The 22974-nt window shown below is 38.9% G+C and overlaps 1 protein-coding gene across 2 annotated transcripts; it reads right to left on the bottom strand.

Annotated features, from left to right (window-relative positions):
* Window positions 1–1573: 1573 nt before the first annotated feature.
* On the bottom strand, window positions 1574–19614 carry LOC126976021 (uncharacterized). Of its 2 annotated transcripts, XM_050824166.1 has the most exons (7): window positions 19254–19614; window positions 17275–17470; window positions 16303–16377; window positions 14935–15053; window positions 7548–7670; window positions 4946–5025; window positions 1574–3662 (listed from the first exon to the last, which is right to left on the bottom strand). In XM_050824166.1, exons 1-7 carry the CDS (start codon window positions 19371–19373, stop codon window positions 3443–3445), a joined length of 933 nt encoding a protein of 310 aa, XP_050680123.1. In that variant the 5' UTR covers window positions 19374–19614; the 3' UTR covers window positions 1574–3442. The 2 variants fall into 2 exon arrangements, with proteins under 2 accessions (XP_050680123.1, XP_050680124.1); XM_050824167.1 differs by lacking the exon at window positions 16303–16377.
* Window positions 19615–22974: the final 3360 nt, after the last annotated feature.

Below are 22974 nucleotides of genomic sequence, written 5' to 3'. Positions count from 1 at the left end.
AGGGCTATTCGCGCGATTTATAACCTAGGTCCTAAAGAATCATTAAGAGAAAAATTTAAAGAAATAAACATTTTGACTGTTGCTTCTCAGTACATTTTTGATGATGTTCTGTATGTTCATAAGCACATTGAGGAATTTTCTAGAAACTGTGACATTCATAATGTTAACACGAGGAACAAACATAAACTTGTTATGCCTACTACTCGGTTGGGTCGAGTTAGTAAGTCTATTGTTGGGCGATGTATATGCTTCTACAATATGATCCCAGAAAATGTACAAAACAAATGTGTTATGAAATTTAAAAGAATTGTTAAAAAACGTTTGTGTGGGAAAGGTTATTATAGCATAAACGATTTTCTTAATGACACCACGGACTGGGAATAAAGCGAACACCCTTAGGCTCTTTAGTTATAAATGTTTATTGTACGATATCACATTGTAATCCATATTTTATATTAAAAAAAAAAGCCCGCTGAGTTTCTTGCGCCCCTTCTTCTCAGGTCTGAGGCAGTCTCTTTTGAATGGGTTGTAGTTTTTGACATTCAATAAGTAATTTTAAATCCTATTTTGAATAAAAATATTTGAATTTGAATGTCAGAAATATTACTAAAATCACCTTATATGTCAGCACTTAGTGCTGGACGTGAATATTGCTTTAAGAACTTTAATAGCAGAATTTTCAGACTTTAGTTGTTATAATTAAGATCACAACAATTACAAATTGGTAATAAAATAACTTTATACAGGTGTATTTTTCAAGTGGAAGTGGATGGCCAAATCCGAAACTATGAGCGCGAAACGCTCGAGTCTCTAGCCCGATTTTGATGAATACTACTATAACATCATTGGATTTTCGAAATATCAATATTCCTAGCCAGAAATCGAACTTCGTTATTTTGAAAAAAAAAGATACACTTGTATTATTATACCATTCGATAGTGTCGGTAACAAGGAAGAAAAATACAGGACGTGTCTTTTTTTTCAGAATCACCGATTTCGATTTCTGGCTAGAAATATAGATATTATTGTTTTGATTAAATATCGTTTGATAATTGTGATCTACTGTTGCAAACGAGCTGGCAACGTCGCAGTTGTGGACGCCAAATACGCGGATCCATAGTCAGGAACTCCCCGAGATATGCAGCTGTCAATATACGCGCGACAGCAGTGCCACACCTGCGCTACGATTTCGTCGCGAACTTTTTAATATATTATTGCAGCCATTTAAGCGATATTTTGACTTCTATCGATATTTGTCCTACGGCTAGTCAGGACCAATGGGACGTAAATGCCACTGGCTATCAAAGTGGCGTCCAGTATGCGGACGCCAAAAGCAGGTGGACGCCAGTTTAAATGCATATTTCTCTTCAGAGGACGTCTAATTGCTTGGGGGATATATATATAAATATATATATATACATATATATATTAGTGTATATTAATGCTTTATAATTTAAACAATAATTATGTTAATATTTATAGATCAATAATTTATTGGCAAATTGTGTAGTGCAACTACAATTTAAGTAGGGTATTTTATTAGGTGTATGAAATAAATAAAACTTCTAAAAGGTTATTATTCTATAATCTTTATTTATACCAAAATATATACAAAGGCAATTTGTTTTATTTATAAATAAATATATATTACACATACCTACAAGTTAGTGTTGCCACTTTAAATGACTAGAGCACTTAATTAGATAACAATATAAGGGACAAGCCGGTCAAGCTAAGTTGGGACTTGAGTCGAGAAGCGACCATACTCCCTCTCCGCGTTCCCCACCCCGCCGTCGTCCTGCGTAGCGTTAGGAACTTAGCACACGTAGATTAATATTCATTATTATACTGTTAAGCTCATTTTCTAACATTCTAGCATATAATAATTACTTAATATTGTACGGAATTTATTAAAATGAAATATAAAAAAGTTCGTTACTATTGCAAGTAAGGAAAAAAGTATTAATTTGTAAGGACATCAAATCAAAGGAAATCAAACAATCGGAAAATTTTATTAATTTGTTTGTTGAATTTGTAACATTATGTTGTATGCGTAGGTACCTTGAAATTTTCGACTTTACGCCTGGTATTATGCAAACTCAACATGTACAAAGTGAGTGTTTTGTGTAGGAAAACTAATTTAATTATTGAAATAATAATAATGGATCATAAATAATAATGAGATTCAGTACATTTCACAGTACAGTGATGGTACAACCGATATCTATTAAATTAAAAAATCTAAAGTACTGACAAATGTACCCATTGACCTGTAAATACCACTGGACAAGCTGTTCCATAATGTTTGACAGCAATTTTTGTACCTATTCGAAGCGCCACTCGCGAGCGTTCAGAGAACTAATTTTGACGTATTTTGACTAAAATATAAATGTCTGCGAGAGAAGCGAACAATACTCTGAAGTATTTTTGCATTTTGAATTAATTTTAGTAGTTTTCCGTGCAATTTATACTTCAAGAATCAACGTAATAAAGTACACAAGTTTTCGTTGTAAATAGTTTTCTTATTTATGTTTGTTTAGCTAAGGTTGTCAATACTGGTTTTATTTCTGTCGCTACATGGCCAACAGCGTCAAAATGGCGAATATCAATCAGGCACAAAAACACTTTGAGAGCCGCCAGCCCAGTGGTATATAGTAGAGGTCAGTGAATGTACCTTAATATAGGTACTTAGAACTTAGCATTCGTGGGCCAACATCGACATCCGAAATAGGATGTCAATGACATTAACAACGACCATAGCTGTACAGAGTATATGACGCACTACCAACGACACAGCCTCCCTTTCTGGTCCAACTATTACCAAGAACCACCCCATCGAACAGAGGTCAAAATATTTTATATACGACAGGGACTCCCAATTACAACGGGGCGACGACCAAGAGCGGAGCAGGACAGCGGCCCGACACCCGCGCCCTGTCCCCACACAGGAAAATTCCCGAACCACTAGCCAATACTTTTTCAAAGTCAAATAAACTTTATTCAGATTCATTATATTAGAATGTTGACAAATATTACACGGATTCCGTACCGCAAGTACCAGTGACGTCGCGTACATATTTGTATATATTTCAAACATGAAACAGGAGAGCCACGCGATACCAAGTGGAGGCAGAACCGGGGACCGTCGAGGAACGGACCGAAAGTGGGCCGGTATATATACCACATTCGAGTGGCGTGTGTGCGAACTGGGTTCTAATTTATTTATAATCTAAGGATCAATGTTACATCACAAACACCGCTTCAAAAGCATACGGCGCTTTTAAAGCGAAAAAACAGAGCAATATAAAAATATTATCTACTAATATAACATTTACATGCGGGTCCATAAGTCCCGTGTAACATAGTCCCGGACTCTCTGATGTCGGAATCATAATAACTTTAAATAATGGCGTCCGCGTCGCACTCGAACGCGGACCGGTCGCTAGAGTTCCTTCTTGAGTTCAGTGGGCGTGTCTGTCGGCGGATCCGTCGGCAGGTCAGCGTGCGTGCGGCGCCGTATCGAGCGAGCGGCGAAGTAGCCGAGTGCTGAGCCGGCCACAAGTGCGGCGGCACCTACTTTGGCCCCGAGCACGGCGCCCAACGGCCCACCCACCATTGCCCCCGCTACCGCTCCGCACACGCCGTAAGCGCCCGCTCGCAACCTACCATACACAAACACACATGAAAACCGAGACACTCTCAAAGCCTCAAAGCCGAGGGTCAGTAGAAACAGTAAATGAAGATATTGAGAATATCCTTAGCACCTGGTTGGATGATACCAATGAATGGTGGAAAAGATTACGTTTTGTACGAGTGGTGAAAAATTGAGTGCAAATTGAAAGTAGGACTTCAAAGGTCTTCAATATCTCTCTGATATTAGTTCACACCAACAGTGACCATGTGGAGTTCACAAGGATATCAATTTAATGTCAGTTTGATCCATAATACACAGGTATAAACAAAAATTCAATCGCCTAAACAATCGATATAAAATATTTAAGTCTTCCGCCACGCATTTCAAATCTTGGTAGTACGTGGAAGACCGTTCCAGGAGTCTGAACAAAATCACAGGAACGTTGCCGGCCTTTAAGGAAGGTGCACGCATAATTTTTTTAAAGGTAGCCATGTCGTATCGCCCCGGATACCCCGCACAAGGAAGCTCTTTCGACAGCTTTGTAATTTGTGGAAGAAAGCTACTTGAAAGCCGCACTGTAGAGGAACGCCACACATCCAGATGGAGAATCACATATCCGTATTAGTGGCGAGTTGTGCGATGGTGGGATTCCTCGGCAGAAATCTGGTGAAACAGCTCTTCGGAACACTCCCCGTGAAAATACGGTAGAAGCCACACAATGAAGCAACGTCTCTTCGCAGCGCTAAGTGATCGTGCCGTTCACAGAGCACTGGGTCTCCGAGATATCGAGCAGCTCTGCGTTCCACGCGGTTACCGGTTTGTGCTGATACTAGGATTTACGAAACCAGAGACGAGAACAATACTCCATATGAGGCGAGACCTGCGCTTTGTAGAGCTCTAAAATGTGTTAATTTGGCTTTGCCTGCCATATGACCGCAGAATTGGCAAATGTATCGAGATTTTGAGACCAAGTATTCCAATTCTAGACGATACGATAAATTATGATTTTTTAGTGCTTAACACGTAAATTGAGTCTTCTGGGAGTTAAATTAAATATGGTTCATTTTACCCAATTCTGCTTTTCAGGAAAATACTCGATAGAAGACAAGTTTCTTTTCATACTTTGTATACGGCATTACCTGTAGGCTGAGGCGTCCATTATTGATATGCAGGTGAAATGCATGGTAGATATGCCAACACGCTCTTGGAGAAATTAAGTGTATATATTATAAGTAAGTATTATAAAGCATGTTTCATAACCTATTATTATATTACATTCTCCGCAAATATTTCTTAGAACATTGAACGTACCTCTCGGCGGCGGCCAGGTGCGAGCGAGCCACTTGAACGTTCTCGGCGGCAAGCTCCACGCCCTCCGACGTGCGAGTCACCTGAAACACACCCAGGGTACATATCATATAACATACAGTAATTCTTTATCTTAATATATATAAATTACGTGACACGTTGTTTGTCCGCGATCGACTCGTAAACTAATAAACGGATTTTAATGGGGATTACTTCATGGAGTGCAGTTTGGTCCAACTTGAGAGATAGGATAGTTTTATTTCGATTTGGGACCCATCATTATTTTTATTTTCAATATTTGTTTTGTATGGAAATATTTTCTATGAGAGAATTTCGTGACGCACGGTTTGACAGTTCCGCTGTGAAACAATTTCATTATAACAACAGGGAGCATTTTTAACGAAATAATTCTTGATGTTTTGAAATATTATTGGCAAATTCCTATAAAACAGTATTTTTTTTATTATCTACAGAACCACGTCTATCGGGTCAGCTAGCAGTGCAAATACACTGCTTGACATAAAGTCAATGTAAAAATCGAATAGATTTCTCATTTCGTGATGGCAAAACTTTAGATCTGAATTTCAATTACAACGGCTCCAAATCTAGAAACACTGGGTGGGAAAAAAAGAGAGGAAAAAATGTTGAAGAGAAAACATCTTCTGACAGGTTGGCCACTTTTTGTATGGGGAAAGAATGATGAATTAGCGTCACGCCGAAGAGATTAAAGAATAGATTTCTCATTTCGTGATGGCAAAACTTTAGATCTGAATTTCAATTACAACGGCTCCAAATGTAGAAGCACTATGTGTGAAAAAAAAGGGATAAAAACTGTTGAAGAGATCACATCTTCAGACAGGTTGGCCACTTTTTGTATGGGGAAAGAATGATGAATTAGCGTCACGACGAAGAGATTTAACCCCTTATTCATAATAGTCTGCTAACTTAAAGCATTGCTAATTCTCTCTCTGTCTTCTTCTATTGACCTAAGTCAGAATGAGATAAAACACTCCTTAGCGGCTGTTTAAAGTTAGCGGACCCATTATAAATAAGGGGGTAAAAATACACATCGCTCCTTTTTAATTAAGCAGGTCGAAATTGTGTAGGCATTCCTAATACGGAAGTTCGATTTTGATGTCTTGTTCAATGTTGACGAATTTTTCCTTAAAAACAGGAGTCTTGTTGCAAAAAAGTGGCTTTTTTTAAAAGTTTCCTTGGCATGTATACAAACTGCTTCATGTGCTTGTGAACTTCCTACAATCAAGGAGCACCACACTAGGCTTGAGTATTTTAGGTGAAGTCTGAATAATCATAGTAGGATTTTAAATCATTTATTGATCTAAACAATATGTTATGTTTTTAAAATGATAACCCTCACTTCTAGGATTAATACACAAATAAAATTAGAAAAACAAAATTTTATGAACGATGCGGGATTTGAACTCCTGAAGCCACAACCTGAGAGTTGAACAAAGCAAACAGAATTTTATAACGAGGCGGTACTCGAACGGTTAGCTCAGTTGGCTAGAGCACCGGCACGGAACGCCGGAGGTCGTGGGTTCGAATCCTGCATCGTACATAAAATTTTGTTTTTCAAATTTTATTTGTGCTTTTTTGATCCACAAATATATGCCACCATCCGACAATATATGGCTCAAACCTGAGAAGAACGCAAGAAACTCAGCGGGCTTATTATTATTAAATAAAATTACAATACAATAAAAGGCAAATGGGCATTTTGTTCGGAGTGTGACTCACCAGCGACCAGTAAGGTGAGTCGCATTTCTGAAAAGTGTTTTTGAAAAAATGGGAAAGATTTTCTGGTTAAATGAGTCTCATTTCTCAAAAGTATCGGAAGGTAAAAAGAAAAGTAGCATATCAAGAATTGATCAGAAAACCAATTTTTGTATATTCGTGTCCTTCTAAATATACAAAATGCTTACAAAACATGCACAAAGATCTATCTACCTAAAAAAATTTTCTCTCAACGTTCTGCGTTGAACCACATAATTTTTCCCCGTACTATAAAATAAATATATTCCGTGAAAAGTTAACCCTAAACCTTAAAAACAAACCTCATTTAAATAATGAACCCGTACCTACTTCGAGAAGCCAGATCAAAAATGACCAACCTTAAGAAATTAAATAGCCTTAAGGCGGTCTCTCCATTGTGGTATAATTAAGAAATGTCTTTTAAAAATTCTTTTTTTTTAAATGAAAATACGGGATGAGAGGAGCAGGACGTTCAAATGATGGTAATTGATCCGCCCTGCCCATTACAATCCAGTGCCGCTCACGATTCTTGAAAAGACCAAAAATTCTGAGCGGCACTACAATTGCGCTAGTCACCTTGAGACGTAAGATGTTATGTCTCATTTGCCCAGTAATTTCACTAGCTACGGGGCCCTTCGGACTGAACTTCAGACCGAAACACAGTAATGTTTACACATTACTGCTTCACGGCAGAAATAGGAGCCATTGTGGTACCCATAATCTAGCCGGCATCCTGCAAAAGAACCTCCCAATGGTGGTACTTTCTTTTCTTTAAATTCTTCTTCGTGGCACAATAGCTATGTATATTTCCGGGATCATGTTGTCACTTCACCTGGTCGCGCTGCGCCAGCGCTGCTGCCTGCACGTGCTGCCAGGCGTCGTGCAAGGCGCGCACCTCACTCTGCAGCGCGCTCCATCCGGCCAAGACCTCCTCGCGCTCCCGGATCGATATCTCCTGCACACCACAACAAACGTTAATGCTACCGTTAAACAACAACAGCCGTTTACAAAATATAAAGTTAACTTGCTCTTCGCTGTCTAGCTATCTTCACACTCGCGAACTCCTCGATTTTTTTTATGGAATAGGACAAACGAGCGTACGGGTCACCTGGCGTTAAGTGATTACCGCCGCCCACACTCTCTTGCAACACCAGAGGAATCACAAGAGCGTTGCCGGCCTTTAAGGTATGTATGCGCTTTTTTTGAAGGTACCCATGTCGTATCGTCCCGGAAATACCGCACAAGGAAGCTCATTCCACAGCTTTGTAGTACGAGGGAGAAAGCTCCTTGAAAACCGCACTGTGGAGAACCGCCACACATCCAGATGGTGGGGATGAAATCCTAACTTGTGGCGTGTCGTGCGAAGGTGGAATTCGGCGGCAGGAATCAGGTTAAACAGCTCTTCGGAACACTCCCCGTGATAAATGCGGTAGAAGACACACAATCAAGCGACGTCTCTACGCTATGCCAAGAGATCCAGCCGTTCACAGAGCACTGAGTCCCCGACTATTCGAGCTGCTCTACGTTGCACGCGGTCAAATGGATCGAGCAGATACTGGGGTGCGCCAGACCAGAGATAACAGCAATACTCCATGTATGGCCGGACCTGCGCTTTGTAGAGCGCTAGAATGTGGGCCGGCTTGAAGTATTGCCGTGCTCTATTGATGACGCCCAGCTTCTTCGAAACCAATTTGGCTTTATCCTCCAAATGGCCACGGAATTGGCAATCGCTCGAGATTTCGAGACCCAGTATTCCGATACTAGGCGCGGCTTTAAGAGAAGTGTTCTCGAAGAGCGGTGATACGACAAATGTTGTTTTTTTAGTGGTAAACGCGCAAACTTGTTTCTTCTGTGGGTTAAATTGGAGAAGGTTCAATTTACCCCATTCCGCGACCTTCTCGAGAGAGGACTCGATAGAAGACAAGTTTCTCCCGGCACTGGTCGACGATTTCCCGAGAGAGACCTGCATGGCCCGTGTATATGGCATCACCAGTGCTGTCGTCTGCATAACAATGTATGTTAGAGGTGTCCAACATATCATTGATATGCAGAAGAAACAGCGTAGGAGATAGCACACAGCCTTGGGGCACTCCAGCATTCACGGGCTTCGGGTTCGAGCAATATCCGTCGACAACGACCTGTATGCTACGCCCAGTGAGGAAGCTGGAGGTCAACTCGCACAAGCTCTCGGGAAGCTCAAATGATAGAAGTTTTGAGAGGAGCGCCTTGTGCCATACACGATCAAAGGCCTTCGTTATATCCAGGCTAACTGCCAGGCCTTCCCCCTTGCTTTGAATAGCCGCCGCCCATCTATGTGTTAGGTATACCAGAAGATCACCTGCCGACCATCCATGGCGAAAGCCGTACTGTCGGTCGTTGATCAACTGCTGACCCTCTAGGTATACTAAAAGCTGGCGGCTAATTATGCACTCCATGATTTTAGAGAGCAGGGAGGTGATAGCAATAGGCCTGTAGTTCACCGGATCCGAACTGTCTCCTTTTTTTTGGATTTTTTGGACAAGGGCTGACTTCCATGAGTCAGGGACTACGCCTTTGGAATAAGAGTGCCGGAATAAACGCGTTAGCACCGGCGTAAACTCAGGGGCACACGTTCTAAGCACGATTGGAAAAATGCCATCCGGCCCGCTCGACTTCCTTACGTTCAACGAAAACAGAGCTAGCCTAACAGTTTTCTGTCTGGACTGTACTTCAGGCATAGAGCTCTGACACCGCGGCATGGTCGACGGTGTTTTTCCGTTGTCGTCAAGAGTCGAGTTGGAGGCAAAAAGAGCGCACAGGAGATCGGCTTTCTCTTTTGCCGTATGGGCCAGGGTGTCATTCCTCATGTGCAACGGCGGCATGGACGGCTGGTTGAAGTTACCGAGAGCAACTTTCGACAACGACCAGAACTTGCGTGTTCCGGTCGGGTAACTGGAAAGCTGCTCGCCGATTTAGACGACGTGCTTAGACTTCGCACGGGCGATTTGCCGCTTAAAAAATCTGGAGGTACGGTTATATTTCCTCTTAAGAACTTTGCAGTTCGGATCCTTTGTGCCCAGCGCCGCAACCCAAGTTCGATACGCCTGTTTTTTGCAGTCAGATGCTGGTTGAACTGACGCATCGAACCAGGGCTGTGATCTGCCACCGATCGGTACTACAGAGCTTGGTATAAAAATATCCATGCCCTGCAGTATTACATCGACTACTGCAATGGCGCAGGCACTAGGAAGGGTAGGATGCAAAAAAGGAACGCATCCTATCCCAATCTGCTGACTTGTAGTGCCAAACGCGGCGGGTCGCTGGTGGTCTGCGACGTTGGCGTCGGATAGGCACTACACTCCTGACCAGGCAATGGTCGGACGTTCCGAGAGGGGCGTCGACAAAGACCTGGTAACCATTGGGATGTGTAGTCAGCAGAAGATCTAATAAGGACGGCATGTGGCTATCCACATCCGGGAGCCGCGTTGGCGACTCAACCAATTGGGACAGACCATACGCCAATGCAAAATTATGCACAGATCGGCCTGCGTAGTCTGTGGTACGTGATCCAAGCCATTCGGTATTGTGCCCGTTGAAATCACCCAAGACTACTATTTCAGCGGAGGGTCTGTGCAAGCACGTCGTCAATTGCCGCTTGAACGCAGCCCTTGAGATTATCGGTTTCTGCGTTACCACTATGGGACCTGTAGACACACGCATAGATGCGGACGCGGTCCTCTAAATCTACGCGGAGCTATAGAGTAGACAGGTCCCTACCCTCAAAATTGCCGAGACGGCGACAGCAGATATCCTCCCTAACGTACACACATACCCCGGCATGAGGTAAAAAATTGTGCTCAAGTTTGTACCCGGGGTACGTTAAATATGACGTATCGCTAGGTCGAGATATCTGTGTCTCCGTAAGGAAACACAATGCCGGCTGCGCCGTCTCAAGGTGGTGGTGGACGGCGTTTAAATTGGAGTGAATTCCCCTGATATTGCAAAAGTCCACGTTGAGCGTGGAGCGGGGTGCCGTGGTGATACTGCCTCGTTTGTCCTCGGTCATGCGCGGTTCTGTGCCCACCCCAGAATACGAATGGCAGCCCGAGCGAGAGTGCTCGGGGAGGGATTCTCCAGCTCTGGTAGAGCCGGTACCCTCCTGGGGTAATATCTTTTTATGGACCGCTCTCATATTTTGTTGGGGGGGGGGAGCGGGGGGGGGATGGCCTACGGTCCTCGACACTAACCTATGCGAAACATAGCGGCACTAGGCCGCTACTTCACGCCGGTATTCTGTGCGAGTGTGGGATTAACCCGGACCAGTCTGGCCCGATTGTGCTGACGTCATAAGACCGCAGCGTGACTCTCCCACTTCTAAAAAGCCCTTAGTCGCCTCTTACGACACCCATGGGCCTGGGACTCCCCAATTCTTTTTACGCCCCGGTGAAAGTACAGGGCAATATGGCGCAACGGATTTTGATGCAGTTTACCCCATCAGTTCTATAATTTTTCACGGTTTATATATCTTAATCTAATATACAGTATGTATTTTACATTTATGAATTAAATGTAGCCACATACTTTTTATAGCATTTGCTGACGATATACAAAACATGAACGAAATCAGTGCACTAATTAGGTCAAAATGTAATTTTGAGCGAATATTAACATGCTGTACATTGTAAAATCGGGTCACGGGGTTACTGGGTCAACACTCAATGATTCAATGAACTTTAATCTTTGCACATCAAAATGCGACGTCGCCATTCCGTGCTCTTCAAGTTCAAAGACACTGGTCGTTTGTCGGATAGAACACAAGCGATGTTGCCTGTTCGCTCCTCGCGGTGACTTCAAACGCGTCGGATCGTCCTACAGCGAAAACACGCGAACAGGCTTAGGGTAGGGCACAATCTATCGATAAAAAGCTTCTTTTAAAGGAAATAATACCCGATTCAAAAAGCTATTAAAATTTAAATACTTAGCGCACAGTGTTTATAGAAATATCATAAAAAACCTTAAAACACTATGCTTACTAAAATACTTAGTGTATTTAATGAAATAAAATGAAAATGAATTTATTTACATTATTTTTTTTGCTTAAGTACAAAACAGATAGTAATTATAAACAAAGGAGTAATAGTTAATAACAATAACGTTTTTAAGCAGTCGTTCGGAAAACTCCCAGCAGCGCCAAATGATCTAGCCGTTCACAGAGCACTGGATCCCCGACAATTCGAGCAGCTATGCGTTGCACGCGGGCGATAGGTTCTAGCTGATACTAGGGTGCGTCCGACCAGAGATGACAACAATACAGGCAGTATCTGGTGTTCCTGCGCTTTTGGAGAGCGCTAGTATCTAGGTCAGCTTGAAGTATTACCGTGATCTTTTAATGACCCCCAGCTTCTTTAAAGCCAATTTGGCTTCCTTGACACCTTCCAGAAAGTGTTCGTAAGAATGAACATTTTATTAATAAGAATTTTTATTTCGTCGTCGCAATTATTCAAACAAATCAAAGGTGAAGCCGACAATCTAGAGGTCAATGTACGTCGTCCCAACAGTACTGCTATCTCTTAGTATATTTATTTAAATATTTATTTTGTTTGAAAATTTCACTTTTTCAATTTAAAGTTTTTAATTAAATAATTAATTTTGCCATAGTTCTGTGGACTAGCATTACTTATATTTTTATTTATTTCATAGGTATGCAGACCATACTGTATATAAATTACGTGACACGTTGTTTGTCCGCGATGGACTCCTAAACTAAAAATTTTTAACATAAAAACAACCGCCTTCAAAAACACTATCCAAAAATAATAGATATAATGTGCACTAAAAAGTGTAAAAATAATTGCGTATTTTTATACAATCTAATTAATAAATCTAATTCTAGTTACGATTATTGTTATTTTTGGAATCGGTGTCCTTCCGCCGCAACCCGCTTTCGCCTCTCGCCTCCTCACGACTCAAGCACATCTCACCTATAACTATGTATGTAGTAACAAACCTATCTTGGATGACACCCACTCCAAAAATTACAATAATCGTAACTAGAATAAGAATAATTAAATAGATTGTATAAAAGTATGCAATTCTTTTTATACTTTTTAGTGCACATTACATATATTGTTTTGGAGTAGTGTTTTTAAGGCGGTTGTTTTTTTGTTAATTTTTTTTTAAGCTATTGCATAGCTTTTATCGCGGGCCTTGAGCGTGGGGACCGAATCCAGAAATTCCGTAACGAAAATAACCTAACACCAAAATTTAAGACTTTTATGGTTTTCTCATGGATTCCAATGTCAGATCTGGACCAAATTACAATAAGACTACTCGGGAAGCACCAGTTTTCAAATAAAAAAAGAATTATCAAAATCGGTTCACCCAGTCGAAAGTTTTGAGGCAACAAACATAAAAAAAAAATTACCGACGAATTGAGACCCTGCTCCTTTTTTGAAGTCGGTTAATAAACAGATTTAAATGGAGATTACTTCATGGAGTCCAATTTAGTCCAACTTGAGAGATAGGATAGTTTTTATTTCGATTTGGGACTTATAATTATTTTTGTTTCCAATATTTGATTTGTATGGACATATTTTCTATGAGAGAATTAATTGACGCACGCTTTGACAGTATTGCTGTGAAACAATTACATAACAACAACAGGGAGCATATTTACGAAATATTTTTTGATATTATGAAATATTATTGGCAAATTTATAAAAAACAGTATTTTATTTATTATGTACAGTACAACGTCTGTCGGGTCAACTAGTAATGTAATAACGTAAGTAATGTAATAGTTATTTATGCAACTGTTGTGTAAAAAGGGGTATTAGAACACGAATGTGAATTTATCTCACGAGGCGAAGCCGAGTGTGATAATAGTATCACATGAGTGTTTTAATACCTAATTATCAACAGTTGCATACAAGACTTTATCTACACCCAGAATATGAATCCTCTAAAAGATTCTGAAAAAGTTAGCTTACTGCTAACATTTAAACACCAGTCCTAGTACTCGTAGTAACCTACTATCATTCATTACTGATTATATACAAATAAACTAAGTATTAATGAAACAATTATTTATTTAAGTAGTAATTTACATTTTGTATAGTGCAATGATTAAAATTCACTCGAATATAATGTTCTTTTGCAGCGTTTAAAATGAATCGCTCATTTTTTGTAAACAAAACAATAAGAAAATATCGAAAAAAAAATGGCGGGGATTCGAATAACCTATTTTTTTTACGGCGCGCGATGTATTGGTAGTGTGGAACGCGCATAAACGAAAAGGTTCTTTTTTTGAAATTCATACAGATACCACGCATCGAGCAATAAAAATATGGCTATCTGTTGAAACTCTTTGCGCATGAAAGGATCGAAAAAAAAACATAGGAGTGTTATTACGAAATTCAGTACAACATTACAACACTCGTTTACATGATGTAATGGTTATAAGAACATTGGGTGTTTTAATGTTGGCTATAAGCTAACTGTTTCAGAATCTTTAATAGAGGATTTATAGCATGGGTGTAGATAAAAACCTTATTAAGCTTTTATGAAAACGCTTACGTAAGCTATACTTGTTAGATCCAGCAGTACGTATTATCAGTTTTTGTTGGTCCAATACCATAATATGTATGTGACGTATTAGCACCGTTTCGGATCAATAATTGCTCGTAAAAACTCTGTGAAAGTGATTATTAAGAAATATTTTCTACGGTGAGATGACTAGATTAAATTGGGTTTAGGTCGCCTTAAGACTAGATTTTTTTTTGCGAAATCTTGCAGCTTGATTGGTTGCGCCAAACTTGCATAACACAGAATCTAATCAGCTTTTTGTAGTATTTTGTATTTATCCCAGTCTTCAATAGTTCAGCAGGGCTAGCACGAGTAAACTATATCTATCTATTTTTCCGTCTTATTTCTACGTCTCTATTGAAGCTAACATTACACACTTATTTCGTATCGTTACGTCAAAAAGAGAATCACAAGTAATTTTGACATATCTGTGGTACGAACTTCAACATGGCAACATAATTTTCTCAGATTTTACTGAATGACAATTAAAATAGAGTGATTTGTCGTCCTACAATATTGTATCGGCGCGTCTCAACAAGTTTTCACATCAAAAAGCAAACCCAAAATAAATTCAGATAAGAAGTGAGTTTTGTCATATTACAAATTTTAATCCAAATCATTACATTAGTTTTCGAGAGTTCATTTAATTCACTGACCTGCAGGTCCACCTGCAGCTGCACTGTGTCGGGCACAATGCCCACGGAGTCCGTCGAGCGCACACTGGCTGCGATCTGGTCGGTAGAGGGCGCGCGGTTGATGGACAGCGGGCTTGTGTCTACAACGGATACACGAGGCGTTACTCACAGCTCAAGAAAGTTAGCTCCCCAGATTTCATCGGCACTATGGGTCTTATAGATTATGTCTTGTGAAATAACGTCACGTGAGTAACGGCTCACCAAACCCCCCAAAAAAATTTTTTTTCTATTTTTGAATTTTCAATACCGCATATCGTTAGTTCGTAGTTTGTTCTTAATTGTTTGCTATAAACATTTGTTTGTTCTCGTTTTTTTTTTATAAATTTGCATTTCATTAAAATTGGTTAGGTTAGGTTATGTTAGAACAGTTAAAACTACTCAGAACTACTGCCAGAACCATTTCCCCCCATTTTTAATTAATTGTTTTTAAATAAACAACAAAAGAACAAACAATTATTTATAGCGAACAATTAAGAACAAACTACGAACTAACGATATACGATACTGAAAATTCAAAAATAGAAAAAAAATTTTTTTTGGGGGGCTAAGTTTGATGAGCCGTTACTCACGTGACGTTATTTCACAAGACATAATCATTATAATAATTACAAAGAGGACATTGTGAGTACATTTTGTGAACATTAAAAATTCTGACGCAATAGTCTCAACTCTCTCAGTTCTTCCGTGCCCGCCATCACTGTCGGCGAACCCCGCGCTCCCCGCCATATCCAGCCGCGCACTGCGAAGAGTGATCCCCAGTTTGAGACGGGACATCATACTCTCACGCTGCCCGGACCTCCGAATGGTCCGAAACTAGCAAAGCCGTTGTAGACAAATAAATATATATGTAAGTAATGATGTCCCCACAAAAATACCTCACATTAGTTATAGGACTGCACGGGACAACATGTTTAATAAATCATATAAAATCAGATTAATTCGATTATGTTAGAAATGTGAAAATAAAAAGGGACGGCAAGAAACTAATTGCCACTCTTGTAAATCAATATTGATTACAGATTCATCGTTTTACAAATAATTTTAATACCAATATATTATATGAAGTGATACAACAATAGTTTTAGTATTTTCACTGTTACAGCTGATGTAAGTCATGATTTACATATGTAAGAAGAGAAAAAGAGTTATTGATTAAGTATACTTATACATATTATTATGCAATGGTTACTAAATTACTGAGCTCACAGATACCAAACAAAGTTTACACACACACCGATCGATATCACGTCATAACTATAGGTAATACTAAGAAATGGTAATTAGTGAGTGAGTATAACATGTTAGGGTGCGTACACACGGGCGGCTCACCAGTACGGAGAGGACGCGGGTGCGTAGACGGCCTGCTCGAGTCCACGAGCGCTATGCAACTGCGCTCTATCACACCTATAATACGTATATAAACTATCATCAGGGCCGCATGCAGAGTTGTTATGTAACCCACGTAACCTTCCAAGTTGCAACAAAGAGTTTAAATTATATATTTCTGTTTATTTCCTAGAATTTCAATGTTTTTCTGCCCTAGAAGCACTAGTTTGGTAATGGGTGGAAGACAGCTCGTTGAAAACAGCACTGTAGAGGAACGCTACACAACCAGATGGTAGGGATGACAGCCAATATCTTTAAAGCGGCTTGCGCCGTGATAAATGAAGCGAGTCTCTACGCAACACTATGTGCCACAAAGCACTGACAATCTGTCAAGTGTTCGAGCTGAGACGGTGATGCGCCAACCAGAGATGACAGCAATACTCCTTATGTGGCCGGACCTGTGCTTTGTAGAGCGCTAGATGTGGACCGGCTTGAAGTATTGCCTGATTGATAAATTATTATTTATAACTAGCTGACCCGGCAGACTTCGTACTGCCTAAATCGATAAATAAAAGACCTAAACTTTTTTAAGTGTTATTACCCGTGTTTTAAGGAAGTTTATTTTACCTCCTTAGAAAGTTAGAAATATATGAAAAATTCTAATTAGTTTTGATTTCTGAACGACGGGGAACACGTCAAAGGAAAATCAAAATTGTTGTTTTTATTTAAATCCGAGAATTTTCATATTTATTCAAACCTTTTAAACCTTCCCTGGACTTCCACAAATAATTCAAGACCAAAATTAGCCAAATCGTTTCAGCCGTTCTCGAGTTTTAGCAAGACTAACGAACAGCAATTCATATATATATATATATATATATATATATATATATATATATATATATAGATTATATTGACACGCAGACGAAGTCGCAGGCCAATCGTAATGAGGACACATTGTATCAACAGGCGTACCGAGGTAGTCCATGATGGCCGCCAGCGTACGTTCCCGCGAGCCCTGCGTGAGCGCGTCGAAGCGCGCGCGGTCTGGCGGCCGCACGCCACGTCGCAACGCCTCCAGCTCTCCGAGCAACGACCGCAGCTGCGACGCCACACGCCGCGCGTGCGTCTGCTCCGAGCGCACGCGTGCATACTGCCCCAGCTCCTCGTACTGGAAAACAATAACATCAAACCTCATGAAGTGGACGTGAAAAAATTACACCTATGAATGTCAATGTTGTAAATATTTTAAGTGATATTTTAAGTTAACACTTCAAAACAGTTGAGCTTTAATTATAAGAAATTACCAAGAATCTTATTGCCACTCTTACACCACAGTACAGCTACAGTTCGTGCAAAGTGACACAACCGAATAACTTTTTTAGTACTTAAAGCTTTCGGTGACGCCGATTATGAAAAGGTGCTGATTAAATGATGCGTGACCCATTAGTAGTCATGTAGGGTTATCAAAAAGTTCGGCATCTGTGATTCTTTTTATGGAAAAGGAGGAAAAACGAGCGTATGGGTCACGTGGTGTTAAGTGATCACCGCCGCCCACATTCTCTGCAAACCCAGAGTAATCACAGTACTGTTGCGTGTACGCACTTTTTTTGAAGGTACCCCTGTTGTATCATCCCGGAAATGCCACACAAGAAAGCTCATTGCAGAGCTTTGTACTACGAGGAAAAAAGCTCCATGAAAACCGCACTGTGGATAACTGCCACACATCCAGATGGTGGGGATGATATCCTTATTTGTGGCATGTTATGTGAAGGTGGAATTCTACTATCAGCTGTGCTGTGAGAGATTGTACATGGTCAATCGCATATGATCAATCTCAATATCATTTTGAAAAATAATTTATATTGATAATTACTTATTTTACTGGAAACAACATTTTGTTGAAACTTTTTCAATATTTGAGTCTAACAGAATTTAAGACCAAGAGATTCCCAATAGATATGTTTTTTAATGATTTATTACGATTATTTTAAATAATATAATATATTTATAATAGGTGATTTGAAAGTTAATTATTATTCATTATAACATGACTTATATTAACCATATATGTTATATACAAAACATTGTAATACTCTCATTAAATGACTAAATAATAATATTTATTTTAAATCAATTATAAAAAAGAACTTGAGACAACCCTATATGCTGCGGAGTATGCCATGTGTTGTCTGCTTTTCATCAAACGTCAAAGGTGATGGCCCACTGTTAATTTTGAATTTATTGAAACAAAAATTGCCCATATCTGATGGTACAGATAACAATATCAAATCTCTATCATATCAATATAATTTCACAGGAAGAGATTTATAAGTCACACAAACACAAACTTTCCAACATCACTAAGAACAAACATGAATTATGAGTGTAGAGTAACTAGCAGCTTAACGGAGATTCTAAAATCTTAATAATCTGTGGTTTCTTAATATTTGTCAACAGTCAATAATTGTTGTTTAGTACTAATCGGATAACTGACTAACTAGACATTTTGAAACAAATTAGACAAATATGAATGATTGGTGAACATATTACTACCTATCAATACCATACTAACGCACTTCCTACCTTGGCGTCAACGAGCCAGACGAGTAGAGAGCACACCTCTTGTTTTTCTTGTTTTATTTTTTATAAATACTATACAGAAAAGCCCTCTGACATGAATTAGAATTCTAGACGTTAGCAGGGAGAAATATGTGATTTTAGATAAACTTTTATCTGCAAATGAAGATCGGGAATACCAAACTCAGAAATGTGTCATTTGATCCAAAAAAAATGAGTCAAGTAGTTATTATTTACAAGTCCTTGAACCACCGAATTCACGTGTTTAACTATTAAAAATAGAACAGTAACGACGTAAGATATTCTACGCGCTATTACAATTGTTGTGAATGAAAAACAGCAAATTAAAAGGGTTTACATATTTAACCACACACCTTTAATATGTTGGCCTTATGCTGGCGCAGCAGGTCTAAGTGATGAGGTATAGCAACATCGTTAAACTTTGTTAGTGATAGTTCAACCCTCTTCAAGGGTAACTTTCCATCTTCTTGCATACTAAATCCTAAACATATATTAACAAAACAAACTTGTAGACCTCGATACTTTGTTCTATTACAGTTTGAATCTCACTTAATTTTATAAACTCACTAAACAATGTTTATTTATGTTACAATTTTTTAACATAATTCGTGTATGTATTACGTTTTACAAAGTGACAACAATAGTCAATAAATTAGTAACAAAGATATTTATACAGTTGTCATTACCCAGCTCACACTTCACAGCTATTGAGGTTTGGACTTTGGTTTGTTTGGGTGTCACAATCAGCTGTTTTGTGCTAAGTTTTGTGACATTGAAAAAAATAATTACAAATATAAGCTTTGTTTATAGTAGCACGAAAGTCTACTTTCTAATGTTTCTATACTGCAGTCTGCATTACACAGATGTTATAGTACCTTCATGTTACACGAGTAAATAAAATAGGTAATTATTTTTTACTCTGAGTTTGCAAGTAACAGCAGCTCGTGTCCCGTTATTTAATGGTATGGTATGGAAATCCCAAAGGAAAGGGTTTTCGACTATTTCGACATCCATACAGCAAAACAAATCATTTAGAAGTATATAAAGAGTACAATAATACCATATACATGGCGTTCATAGATTATGAAAAGGCATCCGTTAGTCAGAGTCATGAATTTATAGGGGAGACGCTCATTCCACCAATATTTAACAGTAGCATATGCAGATATCGTTAAATCCACCTATACCAACAGTAAAGCTAGAATTCAATTGGAATCATTGCGTAACGAATTTGAGTTAAAGAGAGGAGTGCGGGAGGGAGACCCACTGTCTGTTTCTGTTAAAACTGTTTTCCGGAGTTCAAGAAAACATTTATCGTGAATTGAACTGGCAAACATACAAACGGGTCAAAAGTTAACCACCTTCGATTTGCAAATGACTCGACATTATTTGAAGAAAATCCAATAAGCTATATCAAGTAAGAATAAAAATAGAAAATCAAATACCTTAACGACTTGACCTGTAAAAACGTAAGCCCTTATTTTTTAATCAACACCTAATATAAATGTAACATTAAATCATTCTTTGTAAGATATATGAAATCTCACTTGTTAAAATAATATAATTATAAAAGATTTTTCTCTCCAGCAATAGGTGAGTGTTTAGTTGGTCAGATTATATTGAAGAAATCTGGCATTTACAAGGATAAGGCAGGTAAGGCGTTGATCAGTGGCGTAATAATAGGGTGGCAGGGCTGGCAAAATGCCACGGGCCCTCGACCCAAGAGGGCTCCAGCCCAAGACGCCGCGACCTCAAAAAAAATGTTAAGGATCAAACTACCTTAGCAATGTCCAAGCAAATTATTAAATCCATAAATTACAAAAATATTCCTCTAAATAAGTGTCGAGGACAAGGATATGGTGGAGCTCAAAAACTCATAAAAGATGTCGAGCCAATTGCCATGTATGTTCACTGTGCTGCTCACAATTTAAATCTAGTACTCAATGATGCAGTGAGAGGTTATTGATATGCCAATTTTTTAGGGCATAGTATCAAAAGATGGAATATTTTATCAAGTTTTATTATTAAAAAAAGTGAGCTTTCAACTTCAATAACACTAAAAACATTAAGCCCTACTAGGAGGGTAGGGTAGGTTTTTGTTTTAAAAGTTCGGTTAGTTGAAGTCCAAAAAGCGCTATCGAAAACAATTCTGTTAAATTGCAAATCAGATGAAAGAAATGAAGCAATCTCACTCAAAAAGAAGATCGAAAACTACAATTTTATTATGTTATTAGTTTTCAATGAATTTGTATCAAATTTCAGTGTTTTACAGCCTTGATCTATTAAAAACTCTAGAATTTGTTGAGATATATAAAAAAGACAAATCTGAATCAATAGATGATGAATGCATTGAGATGTTATGTCCTATGGATGAATGTGAACTCTTCAATACGCATTTGGTTAGCGTGGGGACTACAGACCATTCCCTCTCGCCCAAGAGAGGAGGCCTATGGCTCTTAGTGGGACATATACAATAATAATTGTAATAATAATGTAATTGAGTACGCTGAAAATCTCGAACTTTATTAGAAATTAAACTGAGTACAACATGATGATTTTAACTGATAAGGCCCCATCAAAAGAACTTGCCACTGGCTGGCCCTAGGATTGACCCTTGGCTCACGCCAGACCTAGTGCCATCTGTGACTAGTATATCTGGGGGCACGGTAGTGCCACCTCCTAGTCAAGCAAAAACTAGCGACTCATTCGTACCATCCTTTTCTCGAAGCAGTTCATGCCATTTTCGAACCACCCTAACTTCGTTGTGGATTGAACTAGAAGTCTGGAAGCCCATTTTCAGTCAGCCCTAACAGGCATTGTATAAACATGGTATATTTAAAATTTCATTCAAAAAAACCAGTAGCTTATGCACTATAACTAGGCAAAGTTTCTTAATTTTGCCTGACTGACTGTCGGACAAAATTGAGAAACCTCGCTCCAGGTGAAGCCCCTTCCTTTCCCCTATCACTCCTTCACAATCTCTCTGTTGTGTCGGTATGGTTTGCAGTTTCATTACCGTTATATATTCACTAGTTTATTAATAATAATAATATTCTAGTGAGGCTTGTTTTCCACACCGAAATAAAGCGACGATGCAGTGTGACGTTATCGTCGTCCAGGTCCAGAGATAATGTAACCGGGTAGTACATCAAATCCTGGCTTAATTAAACTTAACTTTATTGCAACTGACATGCAGACATATTTCAGCCTAATTATTTAATTTTGTTGTGCTTAATTACTATTTATTGTATTTAATTAATTTGCATGCCTAGTTAAACCTGGCGAAACATGTGAATCTGTAACATTGCACTATCGTAACATAGCATATTTATACGCAATTAAAGAATTTAATAGGTTGATTGATTTATATTCGACAATGTACCTACCTAACGGTAAGTCACATACTATTTTATTAGAAAAAGAGTGTAGGCAAATAATCAGTTTTAAAACGTATACGTATAATCAATGAGGTTCTATACATATGGACACATCATTTGCAGTCTGATTTCGGAACGGCAAAAGTGTGCTTAAAGACAATGAGAGCACACTTTTCTCCATAGTCGTTTGTCAACTGTATGACAATCAACAAGTCTAAGTGTGCTATAAAAAAGTGTCCAAATAATATATTCACGACGCAAAAAAAATGAAGGTGTGACCTATCACCGGTAAGTTTATTTTATTCGTATAAAATGGATCGGCAAAGAGCGTAAATAATTTAGTAAAATGAATATTTTTTCATTAAATATGGTACAATTATTGACAAGTATTCACATCCCTTTTTCTCCCGCTTGTCAGAATGAGACAAGGGCAAGGACGCGACAAGCCCACAGTCAGAAATGAAAACCCGTTCGTTCCGAGATAGTGAAAGAGAATTGGCGCTAGTTGATAGCAAGATGGAGATGTTATGAATTTTACAATTCAAATAAGTGGCATTTGCTCGAATCCTTTCCTCGAGGTTGATTTATATATCACCACTAAAAGATTTAATCGTTTAATAATTCATGCTCATAAAGCATGATAAAAGCCTTTTAACATTAAAAGTATCGAAATGTCTTTCGAAATTCAAAATATTTT

Source organism: Leptidea sinapis, chromosome 39, assembly GCF_905404315.1.
Source record: "Leptidea sinapis chromosome 39, ilLepSina1.1, whole genome shotgun sequence".
Taxonomy (NCBI): domain Eukaryota; kingdom Metazoa; phylum Arthropoda; class Insecta; order Lepidoptera; family Pieridae; genus Leptidea; species Leptidea sinapis.
Note: the sequence above shows the minus strand (reverse complement) of the source record. Positions and strands in the feature narration are given on the sequence as shown.